At 35.8% G+C, this 16066-nt stretch overlaps 1 protein-coding gene across 3 annotated transcripts in view; it reads left to right on the top strand.

Annotated features, from left to right (window-relative positions):
* The first annotated feature begins 8908 nt into the window (after positions 1 to 8908).
* Positions 8909 to 16066, top strand: part of ITGA4 (integrin subunit alpha 4) — a 92793-nt gene continuing 85635 nt past the window's right edge. For 2 of the 3 annotated variants that reach the window (XM_031960371.1, XM_023499322.2), the window contains exons 1-2: positions 8909 to 9883; positions 10412 to 10533. In XM_031960371.1, coding sequence (XP_031816231.1) covers positions 9690 to 9883; positions 10412 to 10533 — 316 coding nt within the window. In that variant the 5' untranslated portion in view covers positions 8909 to 9689. The remainder of the gene's footprint in view (positions 9884 to 10411; positions 10534 to 16066) is intronic. The other variant, XM_003764019.4, reaches the window with a different exon arrangement.

Raw genomic sequence — 16066 nt, 5'->3', positions numbered from 1 at the left:
TGTGATACATACTGCTGATTTATAGCCTGTGCCATCTTACAACATACTACTATACAAAACATGTTTAAAAATTTGGAATGTTTAGTTGTCCAATAAGCCTCAGAAGCACAGGTATTAGTACAAAGATAAATTTGAGCACCCACACACATACATAGACATGTACACACTATGGATTTACATGTATATATAATATATATATACACACATATTTTATATATATATATATATCTTTAACCTCACACTTTTAATCACTTTGCATTTTGCCCTTCCTGCTAATTTGTATTGTTGTTCAAACTGTGTGTGTGTGTGTGTGTGTGTGTGTGTGTGTGTGTGTTGTCTTTTCCTCCAGGACTCCTCAAATATTGCAAATGACTTTTAAAATGTTAAGGATTGCTTCTTCGTGAAATTGCTCTCTGTCTTAAGGATGTGACCTCTATTCTCTGTTTACATTTCTGTGTATCTGATTATTTACTGTTCCAATTTCTGATTCTCTTCTTTAATCTCTTGCATTTAGTTTTCCTAGATTAATCTTTGTCTTCCTCTAGCCCAGATGTGGAGGGAAAAGAAGCATAACTAAATTTAAAACTAAATTAAATTTAGAAAAACTCAGCTGACTAAAATCTCCTAATATTAATAATTGCTTTACTCCACTGGAATACATGCTTCATGTGATGTAATAAATGATGTGTCAATACAGTCAATAACTTTTATAGCCTTTTAAGCTGCTTTTTTATGCATATATGTTTATGCACATGTGTATATATGTGTGTGTGTGTGTGTTATTTTCCCACAGTAGAATGGAAATTTGAAAACAGAGGCAGTTTAATTTCAATCTTTGTACACCCAACACTAAGTGGACACAGTCACATAGGAATTACTTATCAAATATTCAATGAATTGAATTGTCTGTCTAAATGGATTGTCAAATATTTGTAGGATAGAATCACATATTTCACTTCTTTTCCATCTGAGAATGTCTCAGGGCTCTTTCATAAGGACATATTAAGTGGTTTCTAGTGAAATATTTTTGACTACAAATGATCATTCTACTTCTCATATTAACAGTAATAGTTTCAACATAACAGCTATTATTAAATTATGAATAAGCTGATTTCAGAAAAATCTTGAAAGATATACATGAACTGATGCTGAGTGAAATAAAAAGAACCAAGAGAATACTATACATAGTAACAAGATTATGTGATGATCAACTGTGGGGAACTGGGCTCTTCTTAACTATGTGATCATTCAAGGTAATTCCAATAGAGTTGAGATGAAAAATACCATCCCCATCCAGAGTGAGAACTATATGGAAACTGAATATGGATTGAAGCAAGGGTATTTTCACTTTTGTTTGTGTTTGATTTTCTTCTCATGATATTTTCTCCTTTTGGTCTGATTTTTCTTGTACAACATGACAGGTAAAGAAATATGTTTAAGAGGATTGCACATATTTAATCTCTATCAGATTTCTTGCTCTTTTGGGAAAGAGAGAAGTAAAGGAGGTGAGGAAAAAATTTGGAATACAAAGTCTTACACAAATGAATGTTGAAATTATCTTTACATGTATTTGGAAAAATAAAATATCATTGAGAAAAAATAAAACAAATATAATAAAGCAAGATAAATTTATACATTGGGATGTATATGAAAATGTATGTCTTCTTATTTACCTATAAACTATTACCTCTGCCAAGAAGTAAGAACTATTAGTCTTCTGGAGTTGTAACTGATCATTGAATTAAGCACAGTTCTTAAGTCTTAAAACAAAACAAAACAAAACATAGTAGTACCTTATATAATATCTTAAGTTTTATAAAGTGGTGGGTGTATGTTATCTCATTTGATTCACACAATTCTCTGAGGTAAAGGCTATTATTACTCCTATTTATAGATGAGAAAAACTGAGGTTGAGAAAAATTAGGTGACTTGCCCAGGATTACACAGCTAGTAAATCTTTGAGGTGGGATTTGAATTTGGATTTTCTTTATTCCAATTCCAACAGTTTTCTTCATTGCACCATTAAACTTTCTAGTTCAAAGTTTCTGGAAACATTGACAATTCTCCAAATATGCAATTTCTTAATTTATAAACAAAAATAGTCTCCCAAATTAAAAATGGGCGAAGGTAATAATTAATGTCTAAGAGTAAGATATACTATTTAGTAGTACACATATAACAATCAAATCAAGTCTCTGATGAGAGAACTCAGAAAAGTTCTTATTTGTCACTGGCAAAATTCTGAGATCACAAAGATTTCCTTTCCAGTATATACATTCAGTCTTCCAAATAAAACTGCTGATGACATATTGTTGCATAATCAAACAGCTATTAAATCTGTGGAGACAAAACTACTTTTGTAACTGATGCTTCAAACAATAGAATAAGAGGAACTGTTATTTCTTACTTGTGAAATGAGGCATGACAGGAAGTAAGTTTTTAAAAGTTATACACTGAGTGGCAGGTTATCAGCTATAAGTAGTACAAAATGGTGTGTCATAAAGTTGCTTCTCAGTCTGACAAAATTGATATGACAGACAAATGACAGATGTGACAGGGCCTATGAGAAAAAAGAGATGCCCCAGGATATTTTTGGCAGAGCTGAGAATTGGTACAGCTCTTCTGGAAAGCAATTTGAAACTATGTTCTAAAGGTATCAATACTGTTCATCTCTACTGGCCTAAATATATCTCTACTAGATTTCTGAGCCAAGAAATCAAAGAAACAAGAAAATAATCTATATGTACAAAAATACAGGGCTCTTTTCCCACTAGCCCCAAAACAGAAACAAATGGGATACCTTCCTATTGGGGAATGGATGAGCAAATTTTATTACATATTACATGGTGGGATGTTATTGTTCAATAAAAAAATGATGAAATGAACAATTTCAGAAAAAAACTGGGAAGACCTTTATGAACCCATACAGAAAGTAATTAGCAGAATCAGGATAACAATTTACATAATGATAGCATTGTAGGCAAAAACAACTTTGAAAGACTAGAAACCTGGTCTTGCATGAATTTTTTTAAAAATTAAGATGAATAGTGCCACTTATCTCTTAAGAAAGAGGTGACATATTTCAAATGAAAAACAGAAATACATTTTTGAATATTACTAATATGAGAATATATTTGTTTGGAGTATGCAGTTATGTATTGAAGGTCTTATTTTTCATTTTTTTTTCTTTTTAATTTGTTTAATTAACAGTGAGTTTATTAATGAGCAGGTCAGATTAATTTTAATTATTTATAAATTGAAAAATAATAAACTTTTAATAATTTCTAGTCAGGAGAATTTTCTTTTTTCTTTTTGAAAATTATTTTCTTTTTGATTTATGGAATAAAACAAGCATTTACATAACATAATATAATAAAAATATGACTGAACATGGAACTACAAATCTATCATATACAAATTGCTATCTCTTTTAAATATGTAATAAAATTATCATGTAATTTTTTCCTTTTTTCTTCCTACCCCTCTGTCCTACAGGCACGTGCACACACACACACATACACACACACACACACACACACACACACACACCTGTAAATTCTACACAGACTTCTATTTATCAGTCCTTTTTCTCTGTATAGTTTTCTAATTGTTCTTCCTGGACTCAATGTCATCTTAGGGCCTATGTTGAGAAGCTTCTAAGCTGAGCTCAAATATCACCTCCTTGATATAGCTTCCCCTCTGGGTCTGTAGCAGATAAATCTTCTTCCTTGAAACAATGCATTACCTTATTAGTATCTATATTATGTACATATACCATTGATTTGCATTTACCTGTGAAAATATATTAACATGTCTTTTTCTCCCCTTTACAAGGATTACAAGCTTCTTGAAGGAAAGAGTTGTACCTTTATGTGTTAGTAGAGAGAGAAGTAGAATTTTGGAATGGATAGAAAAACCAAAGACTATATAAGTGGAGAAGGTAGAAAACTTGCTCTGAGAACTTTTCACCAATGCTTAGCTATCAAAATTAAAGTTCATATCCAGTGAAGTGATTAACTTATTACTTTTTACTTAGGATGGCTGTAGCTTGAATGGTTAAGGGAAGCTGAATCATAAAGAATATGAGCAGGAAGGGACCCTAAAGGTCATTCAATCCCTATAATTTATATAAAGAGAAATAGGTTTAAAGAGATGAAGAAACTGAGTTTGGGTTTGAGAGTGTAGTGAAGAAAGCTCCAGGTTAAGTTTGCTAGATTAGTGGACAATGAAACCATTGTTCTTCTCACCACCCACCCAGGCATATATATGCTTTAATTATGACATTTTTGCATTCCTGTGAATGACACAAGGGAAGCTATGCCTATGCCCTTGGGGTGTTCAGAATGTGTGAGTCTGGGCTCCTTTTGTCTAGTTTCCAAAGGCAAGGACTTCTGCATGTGGGAATGAGGAACTCTCAGAGAACACTCTGCCTGACATTCCTTCTTCCTCCTTCCCTTCCCCCAGCCTCAGTGAATTCTTCGCAAAAGCCACAAAATCTTAAGAAAGAAGTCACCAGAGACTCTGTTTTGAATGTTATTGCATGCAAATACATGTATATTTGAATATTGATGATTATTGAATAAAAATGAAGTTTAGTAGATATACTTGACTTATAAAATGCAAAATTATTTGAAAAGAAAATCAAAAGAATAGCAATTCTTTAGATATGAGAGCCTGGTTCTTCTACATAACCGTGGCTCACAGACTTCCTCTTTATTCTGTTCCCTATTATTGTCTTTAGTGACTTTAGTAGCTTGCTCTTTTAGTACCTCAACTCCAATAACTTTCAACTAGGCTCCAGGATATCATCCTCTCCCAGATATCATGGCCTTTGTTCATTTCTTCTTCAGGGTATCATAGCTTCTGGTCGGTGCTAGTGGTGGGTCTATGTGTTCCTCTGTCAGAGGTTGCTCCTATCTCTGCCCTGGAGTTTCGATGGCAAGATCAGAGGAAAGAGAGAAGCAAACAAAATAAAGTTGTTGTGTCATGAAGGGATAATCATTTATCCTATAGTGTAACATATCTCCTATTGCATTTTTCCTATTGTATGATATATGTATGATGTCCCACTGCATATATATATATATATATAAATATATATATATGAAATTTCATCCATTTCTTCTTGACTGATTAGAGTTTTACTAGTAAGCTGTCTCAAATATTTCTCACTATTCCCTCTCTTAGTAGTTATACTTGCTAGTATTTTACTGAAATGATGGCACCCACAAGTTTTGAGCACTTTTATCTTAATTCATGTTTCAAAAAATCTCATTAATCCCTCCTGTCCAACTTAATTTTCTTTTGTATCTTTGACTATTTTCTCCTCTTTCCCATGTATTTTAGAAGAAAAGATGTGTGTGTGTGTGTGTGTGTGTGTGTGTGTGATCACTACTTTCTAATTTTGCTCTGGACCTGATCTGTCTTACCTTGCCTTTACTAGGATATTGGTTCTTTTCTGAACCCCTTTCTTTGTGCATCTTCCATATCATTGCTTAGGCAGCCCTTATACTACAAACCAAAATAAAACAAAACAAAAATAAGCTTTCTTTGAGTTTCTTAACTTCTTGAGGTAGTATCACTAACAGCTGAATTATGAGCCAACATGTAACATCTCCACTTCTTGCACATTCACTGACTTCTTAACCTCTTAAAGACTGACTCTCCACTCTTTGTCCCACTGAAAATATTTAAAGATATTAAATGTCCTTCAAAATATTCCTTCCTCACATTCTTTGATCATTCCATCCTCTTTTAAAACCTGCTTTTGTCTTCCATGATACTACATCACCTTTTTTCCTTATCTGTCTGTTTCTTTTCTTCCATGCTTTCTCCACTTATTCCTCCTGAGGGACCTAAATAGATGATCTCAGAAATCCCTTCTAGCGCTAATTCCTATCACCTTAATGATTTTCTATTTTGAATGAAAACTTTTAAAGGAAATAAATAACCATACATCTCTGTGGGTTACAGCTCTGTAATTCATCCACAGCAGCAATCACCCACAGCAACAATCATAACAAATATTTCTTGAAAAGATGAGTGACCCTAACAAATGTAGACAAATATGCAGAAATGACTACTAGCATTGTTTGGTAATTAATGAGTCTTCTTTCAATGCACTGACTACAATAATAAAGAACTCCCCAAACCATTAAGAGTAGGGGAAATTACAAGGAAGGTCTCAAATATTTCATTGTATGAGAGCCAAATATTCATCCCTTTAAAGCTATGTAGGCAAGTAGGGCTTCTAAATGCATTCCTAGAGTATCTTTCTAAAGGAAGACTAGAGCAGAACTGCTTTTGTTTTCTTACCCTTAATAAGGTCTAAAAGGGGCCATTCTTGGAGCTTCGTAGGCATCACATTAAATTTATGGCATGTTAAGATTGGAAAGACTGAATTATTCTCTAAATCACTGAAAAGGTTAAATCCAGGCCTCATGCTTCCATTAACACAACTTGTGTTAATGTGTCATACACATTGACCGTTCTTAGAAGAGTGAATGAAAGAAAAATAATTTTCAAGCACTGTGCAAAGTGCTGGAGATACAAATGGAAAAACCAGTCCCTCCCTTGTCTTAAGGAGCTCACATTCTAATTGGGTGAGACAACACATATCAGCTGCAAGACCAATATAAAGACCTAGGAGTCCTTAATGTGCCTTGGCAGATCAGATTTCCAAGATACATAGTGGAAGAACAGATGGTAATAAAAATAAAAATAATGATGATGAAAATAACTGGTATTTATATAACATTTTAAGTTTTACAAATGTTTTACATAAGCTGTCTCATTTGATCCTCACAACAATCCTGTGAGGTAGGTTCTAGAATTATTATATCAGTTTTACAGATGAGGGAACTGAATTGATTTGAATTAAATAATTAGACCAGCACAACACAGCCATTAAATATCTGGGACATGATTGTATCTTAGGTTTTCCTAACTCCAAGTCCATTGTTTTATCCACTGTGTAGTTGTCTTCTATTGTATTGGAAGTAATATAATTGATGACTTTCTGCTTATCTAAGTGACCTTATCTGCCTGGTAAGGTCAGGAAGGATAATTGGGGTGATATGGTCAAGGATTACTTCTAGATGTTACTACTTTTGGGAAGTGGAGAGAGACCCTGAGAACTCAAGCGAGGCCTCAGTCAATAACTCTGGATTTCCTCCATAAGAACTGGGAATTCATGTGTCAAAGTTCAGCCAGAACAGGAAAGAGGAAAGTGGAGTGGGGAGGTATGGAATCTACTTCTTGCTGGGCTGGTGGGATAGGCTCCCGAGTGCATGTTAAAAAGTTGTATCTGAAAATAAACCCATAGTCTCATAAGTTGTTCATTTCTTCTTTCATTTACTGTTTCTACCTAACCTTATTTGGGGGAGAAAGGTGAAAGATGAGAGAAGAATATCTGTACTATTTCATGAGCTGATGTAGGAAGAAAGATGAAATCTTGGTGGTGGCCTTGGACATACTCTGCTCCCATCTGACAGCATAATAGTGAAGTTATTCACAAAACAGGGCAGCAAATCACCTGCATACAGTTAAATCCATCTATTTTCAGAGGAAAGAAGGAAGCTGGGAAGTACAACTCAGGGATAAAATCCTAGCCTAAGTAAAAATGTCTTAACTATATTGTTAGATGAATTTTGTTAAGTTGATTTTATTTTACTGAGGTTTCATGAATGGGAGGAAAAAAAGAAACATTTTTATTAATTATAATCATAATGAAATATAATAAAATATTATATTAAAAACAAAAAATACAGAGGTCAAAATGGTGGCTCAAACTTTATGAAGCTTCAGGGCTTGAAAATAGGTCTGCCACTTCTTTATTGCCAATGCCTTCAGTTGAAGAGCTAGATGTTGAAAAGCCCTGCAATTTTATGAAATTGTATCTTCCATTCTGGAACTAAAATGGGAGGGGCACCTGGATCTATTTAAAAAGAAAAAGATATGGAAAATAATTTTTCTTAAATGTTCCTCACACCAGAGGTGTCAACATGCCTCCCAAACAAGAAACCAAACAAGATTAAATGTAATTAAGAAATTTTTAATAAAATAAATGAAACAATAAAACAGATTAAAATACTAAATTGTGGTTTTCTAAATCAATATGTGACTTGCAGGACTCTTCTTGTTTGAGTTTGATACCACAGCATTAGACTTTTATTTAACTCTTTTGAGAGGAAGCAATGAGGGTTAAGTGACACAGCTAGTAAGATCAAGTGTTTGAGGCCAAATAAAAATGTACGAGATCACATATTTCATCTGTTCGTCTTTCTCCAGAGAAACAAAATTTATTTTCGGGTTTATTTAATTTGACAATTTTTACTCATCAAACCTGACCATTTTCACTGACCATTACCACCAACTAAGCAATTTCAGGAAGAGTTTGCTTTTGCCTTGCTTTGACAAAGATTTTGCATTCAAATATTATTTATAAAGCACCTGACAACCGGAGCAATAAAATAACTTTCACTACTTCTGAAGCTATTTTTTATTGGTGGATAATTTCAAAATTCTGTCCCTGAGAAACTACTGGAGAGGATCTTATCTTCTACGTACATTTGGGGCCCAGTACTGGATTCCTATTTCTGAGTGGTGGACGGTATTTGGAAAGGCATGTGTATTGCCTAGGCAGGGCACTACTTTCAGGTTTGTGAAATTAGAAAGAAAGTTTAACTGTGACAACTTGTCTAGACATCTCTATTCCCGGATTAAAGTTTTCAACAGGCAGCATGTGCCACTCTCGATGTCCCCCCTCATACATCACTGACTGACCTAATAGGGAAGTGTATGTGGGGGGGGGGAGGGAGTGGCGGGGAAGTACGCAAATGGGGGTAGATATCTTAAAGTGAATAGTGGGTATTTTTTTTTTTTTTTTTTAACACCAGCATTGCTATTCTTGCTTCTTCAGAAGAGTTGCCGTTTGATTTTTGGTACCTATGAGAACCCGCCTTTTCGGCACCCACCTATCCCCTTCCTTTGGACTCGCTACTCACAGCTGAAGAAAAGGATTATCGATAGGATTGTTTGTTGGAAGAACTTGAACATCTACTCCAATCTTTGGATTTCTACAAGCGGCAAAGTTAAGCAGTCTTTGTAACCAGGAGAAGTTCTTTGTAAAAGGAGAAAACAAAATTCTCCGGATTCAGCCTCTCTCGTTCCCCAAGAAAAAACTAAACGGGATCAGTCCGATCCAGGACTTTGGGCCAAGTCTAGACATCCCATCTGATACTAAGGCAGAACAGCTGGATGGGAAACACATCTGGACCTTCATAGAGCTCCTAGCGCCCTCTGCAGCCAGCCGGGCCTGGGACAGGAGGACCGGTGAGAGGGACTCACGATCTCACACCCCTCCAATTCCTTACCACACCCGCGGACCCCACCCAGTCCGATCTATGAGGCAAGGCGGGAGCCCCCAACTTCTCGATACAGAAACAGGGCGTGGGGATACCAGATCCCACGGAACCTGCGGGGCCGTTGCAAACGCTCCGCCCGCTGTGAACTTCCTCCTCCTCCCTCCTCTCCACCCCTTTCACCCCTTGCTGCCAGCTTGCGCCGGGTGGCGGGGCGCCGGAGACACGCGGCTGTGTCCGCGGTGCACTTGGGGCGCTTTTCTCTGCCCGTTGGTGCACAACTTTTGAGCTGCGTGCGGCTTGTTGGATGTCCCGAACAGGGAGAGCATGGCTTGGAAAGAAAATCGAGAGGCTGGCTCCCCAGGAGTGGCCATCTGGAAGGCGGTGATTATCCTCTGCCTTCAGATCCCGAGAATCCATCCCTACAACTTGGACACGGAAAACCCGCTACTCTTTAACGGACCCAAAGGGACCTTGTTTGGTTATTCAGTCGTCTTGCACAGCCATGGGGACAACAGATGGTGAGTGCAGTTGTTTCAGTTTCCTATTTGTGGGGAGGCTTGGAAATCCGTGCCTTGAAGTGATTCCCTGCTTAAAACTTTTTCTCCCAAAGGAGAAAAGTGCTCGAGAGACTGTGCCAGGCATCCTACAGTGCCAGGGCTGTTGATAGGTATTCCCCTGGTGAATTTGCCTTAGAGGCAAACTTATATTGAAGTTGAAGAGCTCGGAGGCGGGGGTGGGGGAGGAGTGTTAGTGGAACCTTAACTTCTTTTGGGTACGGTAGGAGGTGAACACATTAGGCATCCGAGTGAGTGAGCACATCGTGGGGAACCAATCAATCAGCAAGAATTTATTGAGCGCCTATTATGTGACCAGAAAGTGTGTTGCAGGGTTGCAGGTCCTTGAAACGCGAGTCAAAAGTTGGGGATTGTGAGGACGCGTGCTCCCCCATCCCATTCCACCTCCCCTTTTTGCCTAGCTTCCAAGATGTATGGGATGATCTTTTGCCGTTTCTATTTTTTGCGCTTGCGTGTGTGTTCCTGAGCTAGGCTTGTGGTGGGAGCCCCCACCGCCAACTGGCAAACCAACGCTTCAGTGGTCAACCCTGGTGCAGTTTTCAGATGCAAGATTGGAGAAAATCCTAATTGGACTTGCGAACAACTACAGCTGGGTGAGTTCAGAAGGGGAATTGCCACTCTTTGTACCTGAAAGCAAAAAGATTTCTTTGGAAACTGGTTGTAATGCTTACTTAATTTTGGCATTAACTCACTGGGATTCCCTCTTCCCCAGCTGCTCTCACCCCCTTAAACTACCAAGAAGTCTACTATTTCCACCCACAGTGAATTTTGCCTTTTGTTCAAGATAGTCATTTCAAAACTTTTGAAAAGAGAAGATATTGAAGAAAATTTCTTTTATTTAAAAGGACGAGTTTTGATGGATTCCTTTCTTTGCTAGTTAGTGCTCCTCTGGCCCAAGCACATATTTGTAAAGTTTGTATGAAACATACTTTGAAATGAGTCCAGAGGTAAAGTGAAATAGTTTTAAAACTTTCTTGGAAGTGAGGGAGTTTGGATCTTTCTAAGTCAAGAATGGGAATTTTATAATCACCCAACTTTATAGAATCAAAAATTGCCCTTAGAATTAGGAGCACATTTTATTTAGCATCAGTTTTGGAACAAGCACAAACAGTACTTTATGTTAATGAAAATTAACAAAGTAATACCCAAAGTTGCCAGCCCCTCATTTATATAATTAAAAGGAAAAGAAACTTGATGCATAGTTGTAATCTTCCCTATCCAAGTTGCCAGTGATGTTGAATTTAACTTTTTCTTTAGCACAAAGTAGTTTCTTTGGAACCCTCCTCTGTAGCTGGATTTTTAAAGTATCGTTTCTTAGAATAGCTTTAGAAGATCCAAAGCAAGAGCTTCTCCTCACCCCATAGTAAAAAGAGTTAAAGCACCTAATTGAAGAATGCATTGTGGATTTAATATAGTTGAATTTCCCTCCCAAACAAAATTCAGTAGTGGCTCCAAAATCTACAGTTGTTTAGGATCTTATTATGAGCTGAAGATTGTGACTTAAAAATAGAGTAAGAATTATCTCTACTTTTAGGACTTTATCTTCCCACAGGCAAAAGTCAGATCATATTGTTAGATATGTGTTCATTTTGTAAAATGTATTTTTTCAGTGTGCAGTTTTTGAGAGGAAGCCACTAGAAATTATGCAGTAAAGTCTTTAAGAAGGCAAGTTTACTTTCTAGAAAAAAATAAAGACTGAAAGGAGAAGAGTTGTTTATGATTAGAAGATATACTAAAAGGGCTGACAAGAGCTCAAAGGAAAACAAGTAAATCTTCCTATTGTCTTGCTTTGGCCTTGGCTATCAAAACTACACAGCAACAGCTTCCTTTTAGGAATAGGAAATATATGCTTTCCCAGGAATTCTAGGAGCAGCTGAAAGACAAAGCATTCATGTTTTAATATACTTTTCAAAATTTAGGATTAAATATATTTGCTTACTAAATGAACAGAAATAAATATATAATAAAAAAATTGAGATCACTGGGCATTAAGTTTACAGCCATGTGTAAAAGGAACAGTGTTAGAGACCTGAATTTAGATTCTGATCCAAACACTTAATAGCTGTGATTTTGAACAAGTGAAAAGTTATTTGAGCTTCAATTTCCTCATTTGTAAAAATGGAGATTTTAATACCTTACTAATAGAATTGTTATAAGGAATTTTTTTTTTAATCTTGTATATTGATACATGCTATCTCCAGGGTTCAGACTTAAGTGAAGAATTGAGTGTTTTGGTGCAATGATTTAAGATGTGTCAGAGGCAAGATCTGAACACAGGTCTTTTGGCTCTCAAGTTAATTTTCATTTCACTACTACCCCATGCTACCTCTCTACCCACTGTCTAGCTTCTGATGCATAGTTCTGTGACTGGGAAAGTTGACTGAATTTCAAAGATCATAGGTCAGTTGCAGAGAATATGCCAATCTGCATTAGCAGAAGGAGTTTTCTTATCTGGAACTCCCATATATTAAGAAAATTACAAGTCTAATCTCTGTCCCAATTTAAAGATGGCTGAGTTGCCATATTTGGTAAGAAACAGTTTTCTTTCATACAGAAAGTAATCTTATTGGGGGAAAAGTGTGTTACTCATTTTGTATTCTGTATTCTCAGTGCTTATTGAATTGCCTTCTAAGTAGTGGATACTTAATAAATACTTGTGCTACTGCATTGAATGGGGGTTATGGCTTTAAGTCCCTGAGACTATATAGAGCTGGTATATTCAGGGCGTATTAAGACTATATGAAGTGTGGCCATATAAATTGCATAGTTTTAATACCAGAAATTAAGTGGAAAATGAGTGTTTTCTCTTTCTAGCCTTGAAAGCTATATAGATATTTCAGTGATGTTTCAATTACTGAAGATGGTTTTGGCATTTTAACTTTGAAACTACTTTCAGAAGTAGCTAGTGGGTCATACGAGTTATCTATCTTATTATTATTTATGCAGACTTTTTGGTGAACTTTAAAAATTCTACTTATTAAAAAAACAAAATAGAAAAAAGAAACACAGCAAAGGAAAATAAAATAAAACAAAACAGAGCATTGTTATTTGCCCAGCAAAATATCAGTAAGGATTCAGAATATAAAGCAATAAATTCCCAATTCCAGAAAGGATATATAATAGTAGAAGAAATTATATCCATGAGTGTACATCTTTTTTTTACTCCCTTGTAATATAGACCTCTTTTAAGACAAAATTTGTATTATCCATTGCTTGTTCATTTGTGTAGTTTACCAGTCTTGGGTCAACACTACTCTTGGGGGAAAAAAGAAAAAGAAAAGTTAACTTGCTGTCTAAGGATGAGCATTTGGAGAGGGACCTTGAGGAATTTAGTATAATTTACATTAGATTGAAATTTAGTCAAGCCTTGACTCAGATGCATGACCTTTGGAAGGCACCTAACCTCTTTGATATTTTTGTTTCTCCTTCTTAAAGGTAGATACACTGATATTTGCATGTCTTATAGGTTTATGTGAGAAAGGTATTTTTAAATTGAAGTGATTACATAAATGAGTTATTTTTATTCAAAAAGAGTATATTTCATAGGCCCTAAGGCACTTTCAAAAGAAAAGTTTCCCCAAATTCTTGAAATAGCATTATCTTAGTTTCTCATCCCCCTCCCCTATCAATTTATAGCATTTCAAAGTGACTTTTATAAAAGGAAAGACATTTTTTCTGACTGTGTAAGTATTATTTGTTAAACAAGTTTTATCATTGGTCCCAAAATTATCTACATTTGTTAGACTACTTCTTGAGTTTTGGTTCAGTTCCTGAACGATCCCTATAAATAAAATGAGACAGCTGGTGAAACAGGAAAGAGAGTTCTGGGTCTCTGGGCCTTGAAGTCAGAGAGACCTGAGTTCAGAATCAGTATCAGACACTTGGTAGCTGTTTGACCCTGAGCAAACTGTCTGATGTCTATGTTATTTAGCTTTTTTAGTAATAAAACAGGTATAATCATGGTACCTCCCATGAGAATCAATGAAGTAATATTTGTAAAGCTCATAGAATAGTAGCATTCTTTTAAGGGAAGGAAAGAGGGAAGGGAGAGAGGGGGAAAAGGAGAGGGAGAAGGGAAGAAGAAAGAAAGGAAGGAGGATTTAAGATTAGAAGGCATAGAAATGTAAAGGATATTGTAAGATTTGATTAAATGCTAATTAAGAGGTTTGATAGAAAAAAAAGTGGAGAATGGTTTATGAGTATTTTTGTAGAGTCATTAAGAGATAGGTGATGTTTCCTAGAATCAGAAAGAAAAGAAATATGCTCAGAATACAATATTAAGTTTACCTGGTAATAATAATAATAATGAAATAATAGGGGGCAAGAATATTGGTCAGGGATGAGGTGAAGATTGCTTTAAGTACTTCAAAAATAGCATATGCAAAAAGAAAAGTTGAAAAATTCATACACACACACACACACACACACACACACACACACACACACAAACTCCTTTTTTCCCAGAGTCATGAGACTATGAATGTGAAGCATTTTATATTGTCACAGTTTAGTGATGTGTTCACTTAGTTTTGATGAACTTTTTTTTTTCGTTTTTCTTTAATTGCTTCTTTTTGTAACAAAGAATGTTTCACAGGGTAGTAGAAGAAAAGATAGTTAGAAATGAGATGATATAAAAGGAAAAGGTATCAGTACAAGTTTGACTTTTTTAAGAGAGAGACAGGGAAAGGGAGAAGGAAGAGGAGGAGGGAAGAAGAAAGGAAAGTGTGATGGAGGGAGAAAGTGGTAAGGATGGAGGAAGGGAGGGAGAGGTATAGAGGGAGGGAGGAAGGAGAAGGGGAGGAAGAGAGGGAGGGAAGAAAGGAACAGAGGAGGGAAAGAGAATTAAATGCCAAGCAAAGAAATCCTAGAATTCTGGAAAACTCTCCATTACTATCTATTAAGAAATAGTAAATAGCAAATGGAAATAGAATAGTAACTTTACTATTTACTAAGCATACAGTAATAGTGCTTTATAAATCCTTCTTTCCTTCCTCCCATTCTACTTTTCCTCCTTCCTTCTCTCTTTTCCTTTTTTCTTCCTTCTTTCCTTCCTTCTCTCTCTCCCATTCTCTCTCCATCCTTTTTCCTCCCCTTTATTCTTCCTTCATTTATGTCTCTTCCCTACCTCCTTCTTTCTTTCCCTCATAGCAGATAGGATCCTGATGAAGGATCATAGAATGAAAGAACAGGGAACTCAGGGGTCATTTATTATACATGATGAAACTGAGGTCTAGAAAGGTTAAGTGTGCCCATGACCATATTGGTAGTTGTGGCAGAACTGGGATTTCAATCCCAATATATGGACTTTAAATTTGCTCTCTTTCTACTCTGTTATTAAAAACTATATCCCCAATTGGGAATATTTAACCAGGAAAAGAAAAAATGTGATAGAGAAACATGATCATTTTTCTAATATAATTAATGGGCTGTCATATCAAGGAATGGAAGTGTTCTGAATACTTCCTTAGGACATAACCTGGACAACTAAGTAGAAATTATAGTGAGGCGCATTATGGCTCAATATAAATAACTTTGTGACATAAAAATTGAAATGGATTACACTATAGTTACACTATACTGAAAGTAAGAGGCTAGGGTGTGTATCAGAACATTTTGAAGAAAAATGCTTCATTGGAAATCAGGTGAAGGTATTATTTGTTAAGTTTCTTCCCAACTTTTAGCTCTTCTAGATTAGATTAGAGAGAGAATAATTTAGGAAAGAGTAAGACACACGAACTAAAGTATTACCGGTCTGATACTGATAATAAGTGACAAAAAGTCAACAAGATAATCTTTGGCCACAAATAAGCTCTGTGTCTTGTTTGAGGATTAATTTTCCAGGTGAGATTTATGCTTATATATGCAGTATATCAGAGGGCTTTATTTTAAAGGGACAAAAGATTGTCCTTTGAAGGCCAGAACCTACAAAATATTTATCCAGTAGAAGAGAACTAGAATATGGACTATCAAGATCAAGATGGTAATCAAAATGCATATGAGGACGAAAAAATTGGGGGGGGGTAGTTGGTGGAGAGAAGGGAAAGGAAAAAACCTAGTCTAGAACAGGAAGAGGTAATAGAAATTTAAAAGATTTTGTAAAGTTGATCAAATGCCAAAAGGGAGCTT

The sequence above is a fragment of the Sarcophilus harrisii genome, chromosome 3 (assembly GCF_902635505.1).
Source record: "Sarcophilus harrisii chromosome 3, mSarHar1.11, whole genome shotgun sequence".
NCBI lineage: Eukaryota > Metazoa > Chordata > Mammalia > Dasyuromorphia > Dasyuridae > Sarcophilus > Sarcophilus harrisii.
The sequence above is the reverse complement of the archived record's forward strand: the minus strand, read 5'-3'. Positions and strand labels throughout refer to the sequence as shown.